The following is a 17,805-nucleotide window of genomic DNA, read 5'->3' on the forward strand; positions in this document are numbered from 1 at the left end:
AATAACCGCCTCTGGAAAGAAGGTAGAAGGCTATTTATAGTCCTAAACCCCTAGTACTCTGAGTTTGGTCCAGTCTGTAGCCTGATCAAATCTATTCAATCCAACACGGGCCAAACCAGAACAGCAGCCTAGCATAGACCCCCATCAACCTCTGAAGTAACACCAGGCTATTAGTCTCACACAGCAAGGAGAAGTATTCAACATGACTCAGGTTAGAGATTTAGATGTGAATCCTAGCTATACTATATACAGCCCTGTGAATTTAGGCAAATCCCTAACCTAAATCTCAGTTTCCTATTCTATAAATAGCAATGGTAAATGTATCTATCTCATTCAGTTGTCTTGATCATATAACAAACTTCATACAGTGCTTGACATTCAATGTCAACATATATGAATTGTTATTATAATTGTCATTAAAATTATCTTTGTTAATTCATCAGGGCCAGAATCAAACCTGCTGTTTCTCTAAAATCCTTTGGCTTTCGACTTTGTCCTACTTCTTTTTTTTCAAAGATTTTTATTTTTTATTATTCATGAGGGACACAGAGAAAGACGGAGACATAGGCAGAGGGAGAGACAGGCTCCCTGTGGGGAGCCCGATGTGGGACTCAATCCCAGGACCTTGGGATCACAACCTGAGCCAAAGACAGATGCTCCACATAGATGGTAATCTATATAAAGAACTTGTTAAGATTTATTGATGTGTCCTGTGTTATAGTTGAATAAGCACTGAGAGAAACTATAGGAGACAAGAATTATATCTTCAAACTTCCTCTAACTATCAATGACCATGGGAGAGTCATTTAATCTGCAGGAGCCTCAGTTTTCCAAAAATTGAGGTCAGGACAGTGAACTAGAGCTCTCTAAAGGGCTACTGTAGCTCTACCTTTCATAATTTCTGGGCAGCATTTGTTTGCTTTGTGATAAATGGATGGGAAGAGTAATCAGGAGATGTCACAAGCTATTGATGCAATACTTACTTTTCCATCATGTGCCCAAAAGTGGTGGCAAAGGAAACACAGCATATGAGAGGAAAGACTATGCAGGCTAAAGGAATAACATGTACCAAAGTTCTATACAAAAACACACTCCTTATAAAAGCCAGAAAGAAGGCTATTGTGGCTGGGATACAAAAACCCGTGAATCATGAAGACAAAATGAAAAGCATGAAGGAGAGAGGTGTGCAAGAAGCTCTGGATAAGCTCAGAGAATGACTGAGGTGCTAACCTTAAAAATTCAGCTCATAGTTGGCAGCCTAATTTTCATTTGAGAAATATGATTAATAAATCATTCCAGAAAAGGAAAAAAGTACATAATTGATGTTCAGATGACATAGATCCTATGAACTGCAAAGGCCAGGGAGCAGGAAATGATCATCACTAGATGGTGTTTTTACACTTTATCACTAATTCAGTGATTTTTCTGGGAGACTTCAGGAGGTCTTCTGAGAATCCTTTAAATGCTCCATGGGGAGAAGACAGAAACAAAAGTTCTATTTCATAATCAAGAATTTCCTGCAAGAAAAGTTTTATGAATCAAGTGCAAAGTACTACAGAGAATAATCCACAAGCAAACCAAACACACTTTGGTCAAGTGACCTCCTGAATCGGCTAGATGTCCACACCCCATCCACAGGCAAGGAAACACATGCGTAGGTAACTTACTAATTGTGCAGGGCTAAGCAAGCATTTGTTATAGATAGCTCTCTTTAAGACAAACCAAAGGCCACATGACATAGAATATCTAAGGAATAGGAAAAAATGCTATTTATATTTAGTTAGCAAATTCTGAACTAAAATTGGTAAAGAGTAAATCTGATATCCTCTTACGGAAAAGAAAAAAAAAAGCAAACACCAACTAGATCTAAGGGAGCTGGCTTCTAATCTTGGTAATGCCATAGTCTCGAGCAAGTCACCAAATATCTGAGTTACAGTTTCTATTTCTGCAAAATGGAGATAATAATGCCGACTTAATTGAATTGTATGAGGTTGAAATAGTAAATAACACAAAGTCCTGAGCCAAATACCTGATACACAGAAACCTCTCAGTATTTGTTTTTATCAATTTGGGGTGCCAGACTAAATTTCCCAGTAGAAGGTACAGTAAGACATTTCTCCTTATAAATATTGACTGAAAATCTCCAACTCTGAAATCACTGTGTGTCCATACGAACATCTACACAAAGAGCCAAAACCACACGTTCTATTTTTCAGTTGTCTAATTAAAAACAAACCAGAGCAGCATTCAACTTGCAAGCTGATGAGAGCACCACCTGTCTGATTTTCTTACAGCTGTCAGAGGCAAATATTAGATCCACCTCCCAGATTTTTACCCCAACTAGAACTGGATTGTGTCTGTATTCAAAATGGGTTAGTTGTTTTAAAGGGCCCTTTCCTTCTAAGAAATACATATATATATATTTTTATATTTACATATGTTTTTCATATTTATATACAGGTGAAACGATTGCAACCGTGATCAAATCATTAAAAATTATGTTTTAGTGATGGCACAAACCTTTTCAGAAGAAGCACTGAAACAAAATATTTGCTTTAACAGAAAGATCGAGTTCTTCTATATGTATAGAGGTCAAAGAGACATGGGTGTGGGAAAAGAATCAGAATTCGAATTGCTTTAGTTTAAAATCACACTGATCTACACTTTGTGCATTTCCAAACCTTGCCTCTGTATATCTACCCATGGTAAATAGATACAAATTTTGTGGGAGCACTTGCATCTTAAATCTTATGGACGTGTGTGTGCATATTTATACACTGAGGTTGGAAAGGAAAAACGAATTTAAGATCTCCATTTCAAAATGTCATAAGGCAAAAATGCTGAAAATCATTTGTCTACATTGAAACATTAAATGTAATATTTTAGGTTCATTGTGGTCTCTATCCTTGCAAGTCTCGTAATTTTTGCAAGGTAAGATAGCAGCCACAACATGACATGACCATTGCTATTTATAGAGGTGCGGGCGACAACTGGTACCAGTGGGGCCTCGGGCATAGCACAGAAGAGTTTCCCCATGCAAAATGTCACAGAAACCCCCCTCTCTCCCCCAACACACACATCTGTCAGCCTCTCAGCTTCCAAATCCACTTCTCCAATCCCATATAGACTCATTGATCAAGGCAAGTATCTAAAAGCAACATTTAAGCCGGCATCTTGACAGTCAAGGTCACTGTCTGTCGATTGCCACCTGTTTTCCCTAATGGTAGCAGTACCTTCAGCAGTGATCTCAGTCATGGTGGTTGGAGAAAGGAAAAGGCAGGCGAAAAGTTCCCGTCAAGTGGCACTTTGAGGAATACTTTAGAATTCGAGAACTCTGATTAGGGGGCTCTGGGTGAAAAACCTGAGGGCTCTTCGTTTTCCTGGCTGTTTCTGCTGGCCCTTTGTTGTCCTGTTGAACTCCGTCTCTTCTCTGCAGAGTTCTCCCCCTGGAAACAACCTGAGCCCTTTCCAAGCCACACTTGTGGCTCAGTCAGAAATATCAGCTTCGAACAAAAATAGCCTCAACTCCCTGGGACTCTTCAGCACTTTTTTTTTTTTTTGGCACTCTAGGGGAACACACACACACACACACACACACATACACACACCAGCTCTCCAGCCCCAAAGAAAGGGGGAAAAAAAAGAACAACAAAATAACTAAAAGTACTGTCTAAGCCTCCGCAGTTTTCCTAAGATAATTACAGATCTTGGGGGTCTATGTCAGAAAACATGAAATAAAGACTTGAAAGTAATCTTATCTGTGATAGCTCAGATTTATTCTTAGTGCCCTTAATGCTTAGAACATTCCTCTTTCCTTATTTGGTGTAGGGAGGGTCCTGTAATGTCTACCAGAGGCAAAGGGGAGGAGAGTCTTCAGTCATTTCCTCCAGGTGGATTCCCTATTGGTCTACATCCACTTAGCAAGTGTAGTTATTTATACAGGGACCACATTTAAAGTTGCAACTATTAAATTCTGAGGCTTCCTTATAGGGGATTAAGATTTTCCAAACCCTGGCCAGTAAGAAATAGGTAATGTGAAGTTAGAGTGACCCTTGGGAACTGATGAATTACTGGATTTTTTAATTCTCTCTCATACCTTTGTGAACACAAAATATCTGAACTTATCTATGCAGTAAAAAAAAAAAGGGAATGTGACCTAAAGTTTAAGATCTACAGCCAACACGTCAGTAAGAGGTTTCAACTTTTCCCTACCTCAACTTCAAGAAAATAAAAGACAAAGGATCATAGCAGCTAACAATTAACCAACCCTGATGATTAGCATTTCACCTTCCCACTGCCAGACAGGTGTTAATGAGCAGAGAAATATTCAATAGTTGGTAGTAGGAAGGGGAAGGACAATCAAAGGGCATGGAGAATCACAAACTGCAGCCAGTCTGAACAATCAAGGGGTGACTACACTTTTTTTTTTTTTTTATTCTCATACTCAATCTAGTAAATGTTTGTAGTTTCAACTTTTAGCCTTGACTTGCTGCTTTTGGTTGTCACAATCCCTTGGATGCGAATGGTACTTCCGAGATGACAAGGCGATGTATGTTGTTTTAATTTTGAGGACTCCGAAGAAAGCCCTGACAGCTATTTCCATAGGAAATGACACATCTTCCCACATCAGCACTTTAGTATTTCCTGCCTCAATTCCTCCCACCATAGGTGGTGTTCGCGTACTTGCAGAATAAGGAAGTTAAGCCATCTTAACTCACAAAGAGGAAATAATCCCAGGTAACATCCACAGTTTTATACAAGACTCTAAACCTCAAACGAGGCCTAGAGGCTTTGGACTACAAGTCTGCTACCTTTCCCATGTGATGAGACTTTGTGGCAGGCTCTATCATCTGCAGCTATTGGGGAACACTACAGACGAGGTCACCTGCAGATGGAAAAGATGCAAACTCCTGACAAGCCCCTTCCTGGAGCACTGGGTTGGTGCCTCTAAGAAGAGTTGGAGGTAGCTTAAAAGCAGAATTCTCTTCACTACGCCTCCAAAGGTATCGCCATTCAATATCGTCACGGTGCTTCCAAATTTAAGAAAACATAGTGCTTCCCAACTCCACTTGTCAGTCAGTCACTCTCACTGTGGTTAACTGGAAAAATGACAATAAATAATCCTGTTTGTAATTCATTAAGAATTTACATGGGTCAGGGCCTAAGCAAAATTAGCTAGCTTGGAGCAGGAATAAATCACAATTACAAACTCCTACTTAATAAGAAGTTGAAATAAGAATATAGAGCAAGAATACTAAGTTCCTAGTGATTGATGTTGCTCTTAAATCCCCCATCACTAATTTCGTGCCATACATACTAGAAGAAGAAAAAAAGAGTAAAAAAAAAAAAAAAGTGCTCTAGCGAATAAACATGTTTGCAAGATAATAACTTTCTAAATCTCTCTGTTGGATGAGTTGATGAATCTTATTAGACATTAAGAAACTGGTAAATTTCTCATTTTGAAAAGTTATTACAACTTTCAAGTTATGTGAAGCCAAATTAATGAGAGCTATCTTTGAGTTTCAAGTGGAACTATCTGAAGCTTTCCAAAATCAAGCAACTGGCATTTTCCTAAAGGTAATATACCCCATTCTTCAGGACACTCAAAAAGAATAAAACATTACAAGCAACATATATCCTTTCTTTTTTTTTTATATATCTCCTTTCTTTAACTTTTTTTTTTTTTGTTTTCTTCATTTGTAAAAGATTTTCATTTTAAAGAAATCTTACCAATCTGCTGGGATCCTTTTTTTTAAAATATTTATTCATTTATTTGAGAGAGAGAGAGAGCCTATAGTTGCGGGGGAAGGGGTGCAGAATCCTGAAGCAGACTCTCCTCTGAGCACGCAGGGCCAGATGTAGAGTCGATCTCACAACCCTGAGATCAAGACTGAAGCCAAAATCAGGAGTCAGCTGCTTAACCAAGGGATCCCCTATTTTTTATTTGGCACCAATTCATGTATAGGTTATTCACATATAAGCTGTTCATATCCATAAATTAAGAAATAGAAGATCTTGAGAAGTAATCCTGAAGACTGCTTTTTCTCAAATATCTCCATCCCTTGAGAAATAGGTGACTGGTAGTAAATAAACCATTTTCTCTCAATTATTCCCACACTACTTCATGAAACACAAATAGTAGCACAGAACAAGATAATGTAGTATGGTCTTAAAATGATTTTTTGAAAGTTTCACTTTGTTGCATTTTATGATTTTTTCGGTGGAAGCCAAAAATCATCAAATCTTCTCTGGTTGTCTCCTGGATCATTTTGCATTCTGAAATTCAATCAAAATATCTCGTTCATGGCCAAATGCAATATATGTCTTATGTCTTACTGATTCTTAGTTTATGACAAGAGCTAACAAGAGCAGCCAGATTTAAAAAAAAAAAAACATTATCTAAAGAAGAATAGTTTTTGTCTACTAACTTGAATATTTAGAATACTGAGTGAAGATCATAAGGGGCAGGGGTCTCCGGGTGGCTCAGTGGTTGAGCATCTGCCTTCGGCTTAGGGTGTGACCCCAGGGTCCTGGGATGGAGTCCCTCATCAGGCTCCCCAAGGGGAGCCTCCTTCTCCCTCTGCCTGTGTCTCTGCCTCTGTGTGTGTCTCTCATGAATGAATAAATAAAATCTAAAAAGAAAAAAAAAAATCACAAGGAGCAATGACCAGTATAATGAAGCTGGAGAGACAGTTTGGTCTAAATGGAACATTTTGTAGGAGAACACAGTTTCATGGCTTAGGATTGACTTATAAAGACCTGTCAGTTAATAATGCATCAGAGACAGCAATTCAATCATTAACATGTCTACCCACCAATCCAAGAAGCTATTACTGAGAAGAGAGAGTGACCGCTCTTTAGGTCATGTTGGAAGAGCCCAGTGAGGGGCTCCTGGGTGGCTCAGTGGCTGAGCGTCTGCCTTCAGCCCAGGGCGTGACCCTGGAGTCCCGGGATCAAGTCCCACATCGGGCTTCCTGCATGGAGCCTGCTCCTCCCTCTGCCTGTGTCTCTACCTCTGTCTCTCTCTCTCTCTCAATCTCTCTGTGTGTCTCTCATGAATAAATAAATAAAATATTTTAAAAATAAATAAATAAAAAATAAATAAATAAATAAATAAATAAATAAAGTAATAAAAGACTTTGTGCAATATTGTACACTTTTAAAAATATTATACACTTAGCATGTAAGTAAATCTGTGGGATACTTAATTGGGATCAAAGTGCTTTTAACTTGGATCCCAACATAATCACAGGCATAACTTTTATGTAACTTTAAGTTTTCAGGCTCATTTTAGTACAAAACAAAGGTCAATAACCAACCAGATGATTTTTTAAAAAAGGGGGGTAGGTAGGGGATAGAGATCATAACGTAAGAAAGTTCGATATTTGCGCTAAACAAAATGCAAGCTACTGTTTCACTGCCTCAGTTGGAAGTAGCTTATGAGGGGAAATATACAAAAAAGAAATGCTTTACTTTTAGCTTTGTAAGTGAAGAAAACACTTAGCAAAACACAACCTCGATATAGAAAGAATAGATACTGGCTTTTTAAACCTTAGAAGGAAGAAATATAAAGGAAATAAGGAACATTGAATGTGAACTTGAGAACCATTTGATTATATTTGCTTTCATCTGACCTTGAAATCCCATCACATGACCTAGAAATTCCTCTGAAGCCCTCACTTGATAAACTTAATCTTCAGAATCACAAGAAAAGCCTCAATTCGACTATTAGTTCATTGATCTTACTTCATCTCAGCACTGCTGTTCACTTCATTTTAAATTATTTTGTGTTCTCATTGTGTCATGGAAAATCTCATTCCATCCTCATGATTTCCTTTAAATGGCCTGTGCTCATTTCTTTAACCAAAGGTTGAAAGTCTTTCCATAGGTTTGGCTTACCATCTAATTATTTACAAACTGTGTAATCCAGCTCGTTTCAAATGACAGAAGGCATTCCAGTGCAATTAAAAACTTTCCTCTCTTTGACTCTGACTCATGAATAGCTGAGTCTCCAATATCAGGCTTCTTTCCTCGCATGCATTTGACATTGTCAAACATTCTCTCAGAAATTTGCCTATGTCAATTCAATCTTCAATTAACAAAGGCTCTGGATACCCCTTCCTTCTTGAGGGTTCTATTCTCTGAATTGCTGGCTTCTGTTCACTACCACTTCTTTATAAGGCTCTTTATAAGGATCTGTGACATCCTGCAGTGGGTGGTCCTGTGGAGTCCATAAATTGGATTACTGTTTTCTGCTCCACAGTTTATCACATATGACCTGCAATCTATAGTCCTTGTCGCTATTCAAAAGCAATTTTTCATTTATACTTTTTAATTTCCTTATAAAAGCTTAAGTAACTCTTTTTATAAAAAGAGCTGATTAGTTCTTCGATACAAATTTTTCTTCCCCTAAAAATAATTTAAGTGAGCATTTCCATTTGCTAACTTGGGTAAAATACACATCATCCCCTTGATTTTTACATTTTGATGTTTTTGCATTATCAACAATGTAATCTGTCGTATCTGGTTTATCATTATTGCATGCTAACTAGATCCACTCACTTTCTGAACTTAGCTATAAATAAGGAAATAACTTGTACTCATTATTCCATGCTCAATAAACACATATATTATCTCTTTACTCTGCCCTCACACTAAGCTAGGTTCTAGTGATAAGACACCAAGATGAGTAAGACAAAGATTTTGTCTTCAAGGTGCTCAAGGTCTAGTAAGAGAATAAAAAAGATACATTAAACATTATAATGCAATGTGATAAGTTCTAGAGTAGAGTGAACCCATTGGCATAGAACAGGAGCTTTAATGCAATAGGAAAGACTTAAAGAGGGAAGGAAATGCTGTCTTGATGTGTAAAATTACTTAAATAAATAGTAGATTGGGGACATGCATCTCAAGTAGAGAGATAACTAAGAAAAACAACTCAGAAAAAAATTATAAAGGTTTACATATAATGAAATAGTCCAATAAGATTTGGTCACAGGGTACTTGGAAGGAAGCTACAGAAGAAATGATACTGAAAAGTCAGATACTTAAATGTCTTACAAGCCATGCTAAGGTGTTTGGACTTAATTTTAGTTTAGAATGACATTGAAGTGTTTTAAGCAAAAACATAAAATGATCAAATTTATGGTTTAGAAATACTGGTTTCAGCAACAAAGTGATCATCACAGTTTCCTTAAGATAACTTCAGGGAGCCTTAGAAATAGAAGCCAGATTACAGAATGTGGGCAAATGAGAGATCATAACATAAAATGAGAACCCAAAACATGCTTCAAGGAAGCTTATGTGAAAAGCATAAGAGTGAGCTAATCAACAATTAGAGAGAGATACAGCATTAAGTAGGAGGTATTTTTTGAAGATCAAAGAGTCTTGATCATGTTTATTCTCTAAGGAAAGGGATACAGGAACGAGGGAGGAAAGATTAATGATATAGGAGAGAGAAAGGACAAGGAACATAGAGAAAGCTTTAAGCAGATGGAAGGGTAAAATTAGAGCTCATGTGGAGAGTTTTTTTACAGAGAAAACAAAATTTTAGGGAAGCAAAAAGAATTAAGTTTGGGAGAAACATAGACAAGTTTGGTGAAAGGGAAGAAGTAGAGGAATTGATGCCCAAGGGCATTATTTTCTCTAGGAGTCAGTGTCATCTGCTGAGAAATGAAGGGCTAGAGGTTAAAGTGACAGCTTAAAGAGAATTTGAAAGGTTTCAAAAAGCTGAAGAGACAAAGAGAGGCAGCTTCTTAAGAACTGCAAAGTTCTACTGAGAAGTCTGCTGGGCTTAGAGATCATAGTTTTTAGCAACAAATCCAGATTCATATCAGTTAGAGTCATAAAAGAGATAAAGCAAAATGAAGCCCAAATACACATCTTAAATAAAATTACATCAGACTCACGGTCCAAGGAGGTGCTCTAGATTAGTGAACAGGTCTTCTTCATGGGGCTATTTAGAAATTCAGGAAGATGGCAGCTCTGTCGTCCTTACATGGCTTCCCACACCATGTCATTCTGGTCATTACCCCTCTAGCCAACAAAATGGCAAAAGGCTTCAAGGCTGTCTGGGTCAAGCCTGGAAGTGACAGGGAACACTGCTGCTTCTCTACCATGGTGAGAACTTGATTCTAGTTCATACTTAACTTGCAAGGGGTAGAGCTGGGGCTGTCAGTGACATCCTACTAAATCCTTCCTGCTAGGAAGGAAATCTCTATTGAGTCCTCCATAGTCATATTTGTTGGACTGAGCATTGGAGCAGAAAAGTAGATGGTTGGACTAAAATCTCTTGGGCAAGTGTGGTCATCAAGAAAAATTTTAGCTAAAGTTCAACCAATGCAAGGATGTGGAAAGAGCAGTGCGGAGATGACTGTCTTAGAGAAAATGCATGATCTAAAAGGCTCTTATTTTAAGTAGTGTCTAAGGATTACAGTGCATATTTATAAATCAATCCTTTTGCATTCCGAATGTGGATTACCCTTAACTTCTAAACACGTGAAGAGTTGCAACATACTATGAATATTTATGTGAATGAATAACAAAGACATACCTACCAAGAATTAAAGCATTTCAAGTGACTGGATGTGAGGGCATTTGACTTACATTTTTATAAGCAGTTTTTAAGCATCTGTTTATCCAAATCTCTTCTCTCTCCCTCTCTCTCTCTCTGTCTCCTTTTATTTGGGGAGGGGAGTGTACAGCCACCTGAATGTACCCCTGCAGAGTATTTCATCAATTCAAATTAAAGATGTATTTTACAGTTGTCACTGATATATGACTTTGAGAATATGAACTGCTGTATAAATGTTAAATGTTCCCATCCTCATGAAAATCACATTTCACCTCAGAGCTGTGTCTGGTTTTGCTATTCATTATTCATTTGAAGTCAGAGTTTTCCATTTTCAATATTATAATTAATTTGAATATTATTAAATGTTGTCACAACTGGCAGATTGTCACTTTCCTTGACCTCCTAACATGTATCCGCTCTCATTTTAAATACTTGATTTTTATTCTTAATCTCCTTCAAAACAAAGCAGAATCATTTGCTCTACGTCTCCAAAAATTGCATTTAACAAAATAGATCTGTTCCTCTTTCCTCGCTCCTTTTACCCTTTTATTTAACAGGAGTTATTTTCTGTCTTACACGCCCCCAACTGTGTCAGCCTGACCACCTGAAAGCCAATGCATGTAGGATTTGCATTAGGAAAAAAAGTACGTGTTTTGTCAACTTTACATCCCACACGGAAATCGTGGGCTCTAAGTTTAGAATAGAATTTCAAACCAATATAAGTGGCACTTCTTGCTGGGAACAAATTGGAGTTGTGAAAGACACCGGGGATTTAAATTCAAGTTGTCTTAGTGTGATCAATAAGTAGAATAGATGGTTGGATATAAAGAATAATGTAGAAAGTGCCCTCGTCCCAAAATGTATCACCCAGTCGGGAAGCCTGCTGTCTACAAATCAAAGGCTCAGTCCTATCATTTAGAAATGGAACTTGAAAGTTTTCTATTAAAAGGCAAATAACATTTGGAATACAAGATTAAGTTAGTGATTGGATGGCACGTACCCATCACAGTCACAAAAGTTATGTTTTTGAGGATTATGCCCTTTGCAGAAACTACATATTTATCATACCATTTTCTTCCAATAACCTGGATACAGTCTTGAAACTCCAACACAATATTCTATGCAGCCACTACGGTTTATCCTGGTTGGCCCCGATGCTGAACTTAATTGCCAGGAGCTTGAGAAGGGAGTCAGAAGGACAAATTGAAAAGGTTGTGACCCCACTGAAAGGATAAATTGGGGACCTTTCCAACGTCAAACTTCAAGAACCTCTAAATTCAGTTTAGGGGCTGCTGTTCCTCTGTGTTCATAAGTGCTCAGCATTATAATCTGCAGAGACAATCAATTCTGACAATTCACTATTTCATTGGAACTGTAAAAATCAGCAGTTACTTCAGCTGGTTCAAATTAGAAGGATATATAATTTTGTTTTTGCTTTGGAAATGTTGTGGACGACAGACATGTTTGATTTAGTCACTGATTACATTTACATTCTGCTGTAATGGATTAATCTAGCAGCATCATACTTTTTGTTTTTAACAGAAAGTTTAAAGGGGAAGGAAAGGAAAAGGAAAAAAAGATTATAAGAAAAAGATTATTAAGCACCTATTCATTGGTGGGACACTTATTTCAAGTGGAGTTTGTTTAGAAGTTTCTAGGACATATGCATTTATTTATAGTTTCAAAGATCTTAAAAATAATTAAAGGCTAATTTTGTCATTTTACAGAGGAGAGAACTTAGAGTCAAGAAGGCCAAGTGACTTGCCCATATTTACAGGAATTCTTATTAACTGAAAAGCCTTAACTAGAATCCAGCTGCCCTGACTCTTAGCCCACTGCTCTGTACATTGCTCCTTGATGTTTTTTTTTTCCTTTACCCAGTCCTGAGATTTGAACCAAAATCCTACTTATCATAAATTGCAATTCCCTTCTGTTATTCTGAATCCTAAAAAGAAGTCGATGGTTTTCTATATCTTGGGATCCCTGGGTGGCGCAGCGGTTTAGCGCCTGCCTTTGGCCCGGAGCATGATCCTGGAGTCCTGGGATCGAGTCCCACGTCAGGCTCCCTGCATGGAGCCTGCTTCTCCCTCTGCCTGTGTCTCTGCCTCTCTCTCTCTCTCTGTGTGTGTGACTATCATAAATAAATAAAAATTTAAAAAAATTATGTATCTTGAAATCCAGAGATGTGAATAAATATTACCAGTACTTTCTCCATTTTTGAACTCCTTTTTTATCTATATATTTGCTTCATTATTTCCCACTTTATGAAGACATTTTCCATATGGAGGGGCAAGCTATGAGCATGGTTATAGAAGACCCCACATTCATTGAGATTAATCAAGATTATAACCTCAGAAGAAAGAGCTATCTTTTATTAATATCTATATATAAAAATTATAGAGATAGACCCTAAGTAGTGACCCTTATTACCTCCCTACAGCATATGCACATCTCCCAATCAATTTCTGTGACCAGGAGAATAGACCTATATTCACCTCCTTCCCAAAGGATGCAAACAAAAATCTTGTCACTTCATTTATCTCTAGATGATGAGCAATACTCTCAATCTAGTCTCTTTCTATATATATTTATAATCTATATATCTATAGTCTATATATCTATGGCCTACATACTTAGAGTCTATGTATATATATGTATAGTCTATATACATGTATAATCCTGAGCTTAGAGCTAAGTAATACATTTAAATAATCTATGCTCATTTACATAATGGTGAGGAAAAAATAATCTCTTTAAAAGGAAGAAAAAGAAATAGCACATGGTTGTCCCTGGTCCAGAACATCATACACAGTTTGGGAAAGAGCAAGGACTAATTTATTGTTTTCAGTTCTCTTGAAAAAAATACACAGGAATGCTACTGTCCCATCTTGAAATTATAGTCCCTTTATAATCCTCAACTTCTTTGTATTTTCCTCACCTATATGCTTTCCTGATGATTGGTCATACCTTGAGGACCCCTTTTGTCACACAGTCTGTCAAGTAGGGGCAATGTTTTCTCTTGTGCCCCAGGGTCTGGAGAAATACTGGAGCATCTGATTTCTTGTTATCTTTCCCACAGGAGAAATCTCCCTTTTCCAAAATGCATGCATTTACCATACTTCTTCTTTTCATTACCATCCCTTTATGTGCCAACAAGCCCCCTCATTTATTGGCAATTTTAGCACCTACTTCAATGTCTTCTCCATTTCTATTTCTGTCATACATCCATGTAAGTGCTACACAAAGCCATAGTGGAGACTGAGGCAAAAGAAAAATGTGTGCCCCTCAACACACTTATCAAAATAACCCTCTATATTTGAACCAAGCAGTAAATGGTAATAAAAAAACATGACTATGGATAGAGCTCCCCAATGCCTAGTCTGTTTGCACATCAATGTCTACTCCCATAAATCCACACAGTACATGACACAGGTCTACAGGGGCCTAGGAACTGCAGGCAGTTTGGAAACGATTGTGTATATTAATAGAAACAGTATTTGAACATCTGCTATATGCCAGGAACTGTGCTAAGCACTTTTCACAGATTACCTCATTTAATCCTAGGTGTCTTCCCCAATTCTCTCTAAGCTTCATTAGAGCAAGGACTCTGTAGATCTTCCTCACATAATTGTGTTATATCTCTAATACCTAGCATAGTGCCAGCCCCTTGATGTGAGTTATAATAGTAACAGTATAAATATTGAAATAGAACTATAAACGAACTTGGATAAAAAACTTCAAATGGCTTACTGCTTTCCCAATATTTACTTGAAACCTTTAAGATCAGATAATTTTGAATGGTTTTATGTTTATGAAGAGGCTTTCCTAATTGAATCAGAATATTTATGTTGAACAAACTTACCTCAAGAAATTGGATTCAGTTTCAGTGGCTTTAAACGACATGGAGATTCTTCTTTATTTTGGTATAATGGGTTTATACATGAAAGGTATAATGGGTTTGGTATAATGGGTTTATACATGAAAGGTAATTCCATTTCTAGTAAGGTCAGATAAGGTAATTAGTACCAATTCTCCCACCAAAGACAACAAGAAAAGCTAGGCAAAATATTTTTAAGAGCCTGTATTTTAGAACTGATAAAACAATGAAGATTAGTAAGCCATGATCCAGTGCGGATGGAGGCTCAGGTTATGGCTAAGGCTCTCATAGGTTAAGGTTGTCTTTTTTTGAGATTATTTGTTATTTCAGAAGAGGCAACTGTAGATTAGGCTTAGCTGCACTTTGGATAGTCTTCAGGCACTAGGAAAATAGAGATTTGGAGTATAATCCCTTATACTCACACACACACACACACACACACACACACATTCACACATGCACACACAAATGGACTTGCTAAACACTGAAAGGTTATACCCAGGAGTAAAGAGTGAATTCACAATAAGACCCCACAGGGACTGCACTTCAGCCTCATGTAATATTACATCCAGAAATTGTATTAACATAATTTTGAAAAGCTATTTTTCCTGTGATACATAGCCAAAATGATGATGATGGTGATAAGCCTCTTTGGAAGAAGATAATATCCTGGGTCACAGATTATTTCTACCAGGTGTTTGCAAATATAGTCAGAAGACATACTTGGGGTACCTGGGTGGCTCAGTCAGTCAAGCCTCTGACACTTGATTTCAGCTCAGGTCATGATCTCAAGGTTGTGAGATGTAGCCCCGTTTGGCTCCATGCTTAAGATTCATTCTCTCTCTCTCTCCCTCTCTCTTCCTCTCCCTGCAACCTCCAAAAAGGAGGAGGAGGAGAAGGAGGAGGAGGAGGAGGAGGAGGAGGAGGAGGAGGAGGAGGAGGAGGAGGAGAAGGAGAAGGAGAAGAAGAAGAAGAAGAAGAAGAAGAAGAAGAAGAAGAAGAAGAAGAAGAAGAAGAAGAAGAAGAAGAAATACTTAAAAATACACAAACAGTAAAGACAGAAGTTAACGTGAGCTAGTGATAAACAGACTCCAAAAGCCTCTGATATTAGGGATATTGATATCAGATACTGACTTTAAGATAAATATGCTTACAAGGAAATAAAAGACAAGAGTGAGAATTTTTTAAAGAGAATATAAATTTCTAAAAAATGGAAATCCTAGAACTGAACAACACAACTGAAATTAAGAATTCATTTTATAGTTTTTATAGAGGATTAGTCATAGCCAAAGGTCAATCACAAAAATATTTCCAGACTAAAACACAGAGAAAGGGCTGGAGAATACAAATGATATGGTATAAGACAATGGTGGTTGAAAGAATGTTATTAGGTATGCAGTCAAAGTCACAAGAAAAAAAGTAAGCATGTGAGAATATTAGAACAGATACTGATTATATAAAACATTAGCAATGATGCTTTTGGTCTTCAAAATAGAGAAAGGATTCATGACATTTTTAAGATGGCATACAGTATTCCAAAATCCTTGAGTCATTCAGAAGCAGAATGAAAATAATTATTAGTATGAGGCTTTGGTAAGTGAACAATATTGCTTTATCTAAAGATCACTGAAAGAATCTTAAGGATGCATATTATTCAAGCTAATAGAAGAAGAAAAGGAATTAAAAAAAAAACTTAATATAAAACAAGTCAAGAAAGGAGAGAAAAAGAACCCGAAGCAAGAAGGACAAACAGAAATGACTAAAGATGGTAAAACTCAAAAGTACTAGTAATTACATTAAATGTAAAGGAACAAATTGTTCCACTTAAAAAATAAAGTCAGACTGGATTATAAATGAAAAGTTCAATGACATGTTGTTCATTAAAACACTCATTTGAAATAGAACAATACAGAAAAATGAAAAGGAAACAGATTTTAAAGATGTCCTTTGCAGTATCAACCAAATAAAGCAGGAATGACAATATTATAATACCAGACAAAACTAACTCTAGCAAGAGATAAAGAAAGGGACTACCTAATGAAAAAAAGTTATAATGTACTAGGAATAGATAACAATATGAAATTTGAATGCACTCAATAACATGTCTTTAAATTATATAAAGCAAAAATATACATAACAGTTTGAGGAAAATAAATAAATCCACACATATCTCACCAAATGATTGAAGGAGAGGACAAAAAAGAAGATCAGAAAGACAAAAATATAGAAGATTTGAACAATACAACCACCATAATAGGACATGTATAATCCAGTACAGCTAAAACTGCAGAATAAACATTCTTTTCAAAATAAAACATATATATTTTAAATTGTTCCTGTGCTGACCTATAAAGTAAATCAAAACACTTAAGAGAACTAAAATATATATATTTTATTTTACTAGTTTATATTTATGCTAGTATATTTTATTTTATTGTTTATATTTATGCTAATAATCAATAGCAAAATAAATCACTAGAAAATCCTTACATTCTCAGAATTTAGGAAAAGTTATACACTAGTCAAAAAAGAAATTTAAATGGAAAAAATTAAAATATCTTAAGCTGATGATACCGAAGAAAAATTATGCATAATAGGAAATCTCTAGCTAAAATGTATACATAAAAAGAATGAGAGCTAGATGTCCATTTTGAGGAAGTCAAAAGAGGATAAGAGATGAAACAGACAATGGAGAAGGAAAGAAAAACTAAAGAGAATTTAGGACACTAAGAAACTAGAAAATGAATGTAGAGAAGTTCAGGAGAGCCAACAGTCTGTTCTTTAAAAAGAATAATAAAGTTAATAAATCCTTAATAAGACCAATCAAATACAAAAAGAAAAAGAAAAAATAATGTGGGAAGGAAGAAGAAAGAGAAATAATCAGTATTAGGAAAGAAAACAATGACATAACTGCATATCCTACAGACATTATTAAAAATATGAGAGAATATTGATTGAGTGTATGGCTGTATTCGTTCCCCAGAGCTGCCGTAACAAATTAGCACTAACTAGGTGGCTTGAAAGTATTTTTTCACAGTTCCTGAGATCCACAGTCCTAAATCAAGCAGGTTGGTGTTTTAGAAGGCTCTGAGGTCGAGTTTGTTCCTCAAACTCAAGGAATACACGAGTTTGTGAATCACTCCTAGTTTCCGGTGGCTGCTGGCAATCTGTGGTGCTCCCTGGCCTGTACAGCATAACTTCAGCCTCTACCTTCATCTTCACGTGATAGTTTTTTCTTCTTTGGTTCTCTTGTATCTGTCTGTGTTGTTGTTGTTGTTCTTTTCCTTTCCTTATAAGGACATTTATCATTCAATGTCCCCGCCCCCCGCCCAGTTCATCCAGTATGGCTACATCT

The 17,805-nt window shown here is 36.7% G+C and overlaps 1 protein-coding gene across 1 annotated transcript in view; it reads right to left on the reverse strand.

The window, feature by feature from the left end:
* Positions 1 to 3,477, reverse strand: part of TRDN (triadin) — a 360,587-nt gene extending 357,110 nt beyond the window's left edge. Inside the window, exon 1 of the mRNA NM_001389217.1 lies at positions 3,234 to 3,477. Within this exon, the coding sequence (NP_001376146.1) occupies positions 3,234 to 3,255 (22 nt within the window). The 5' untranslated portion in view covers positions 3,256 to 3,477. The remainder of the gene's footprint in view (positions 1 to 3,233) is intronic.
* Positions 3,478 to 17,805: the final 14,328 nt, after the last annotated feature.

Source organism: Canis lupus, chromosome 1 (genome assembly GCF_011100685.1).
Source record: "Canis lupus familiaris isolate Mischka breed German Shepherd chromosome 1, alternate assembly UU_Cfam_GSD_1.0, whole genome shotgun sequence".
Lineage (NCBI taxonomy): Eukaryota > Metazoa > Chordata > Mammalia > Carnivora > Canidae > Canis > Canis lupus.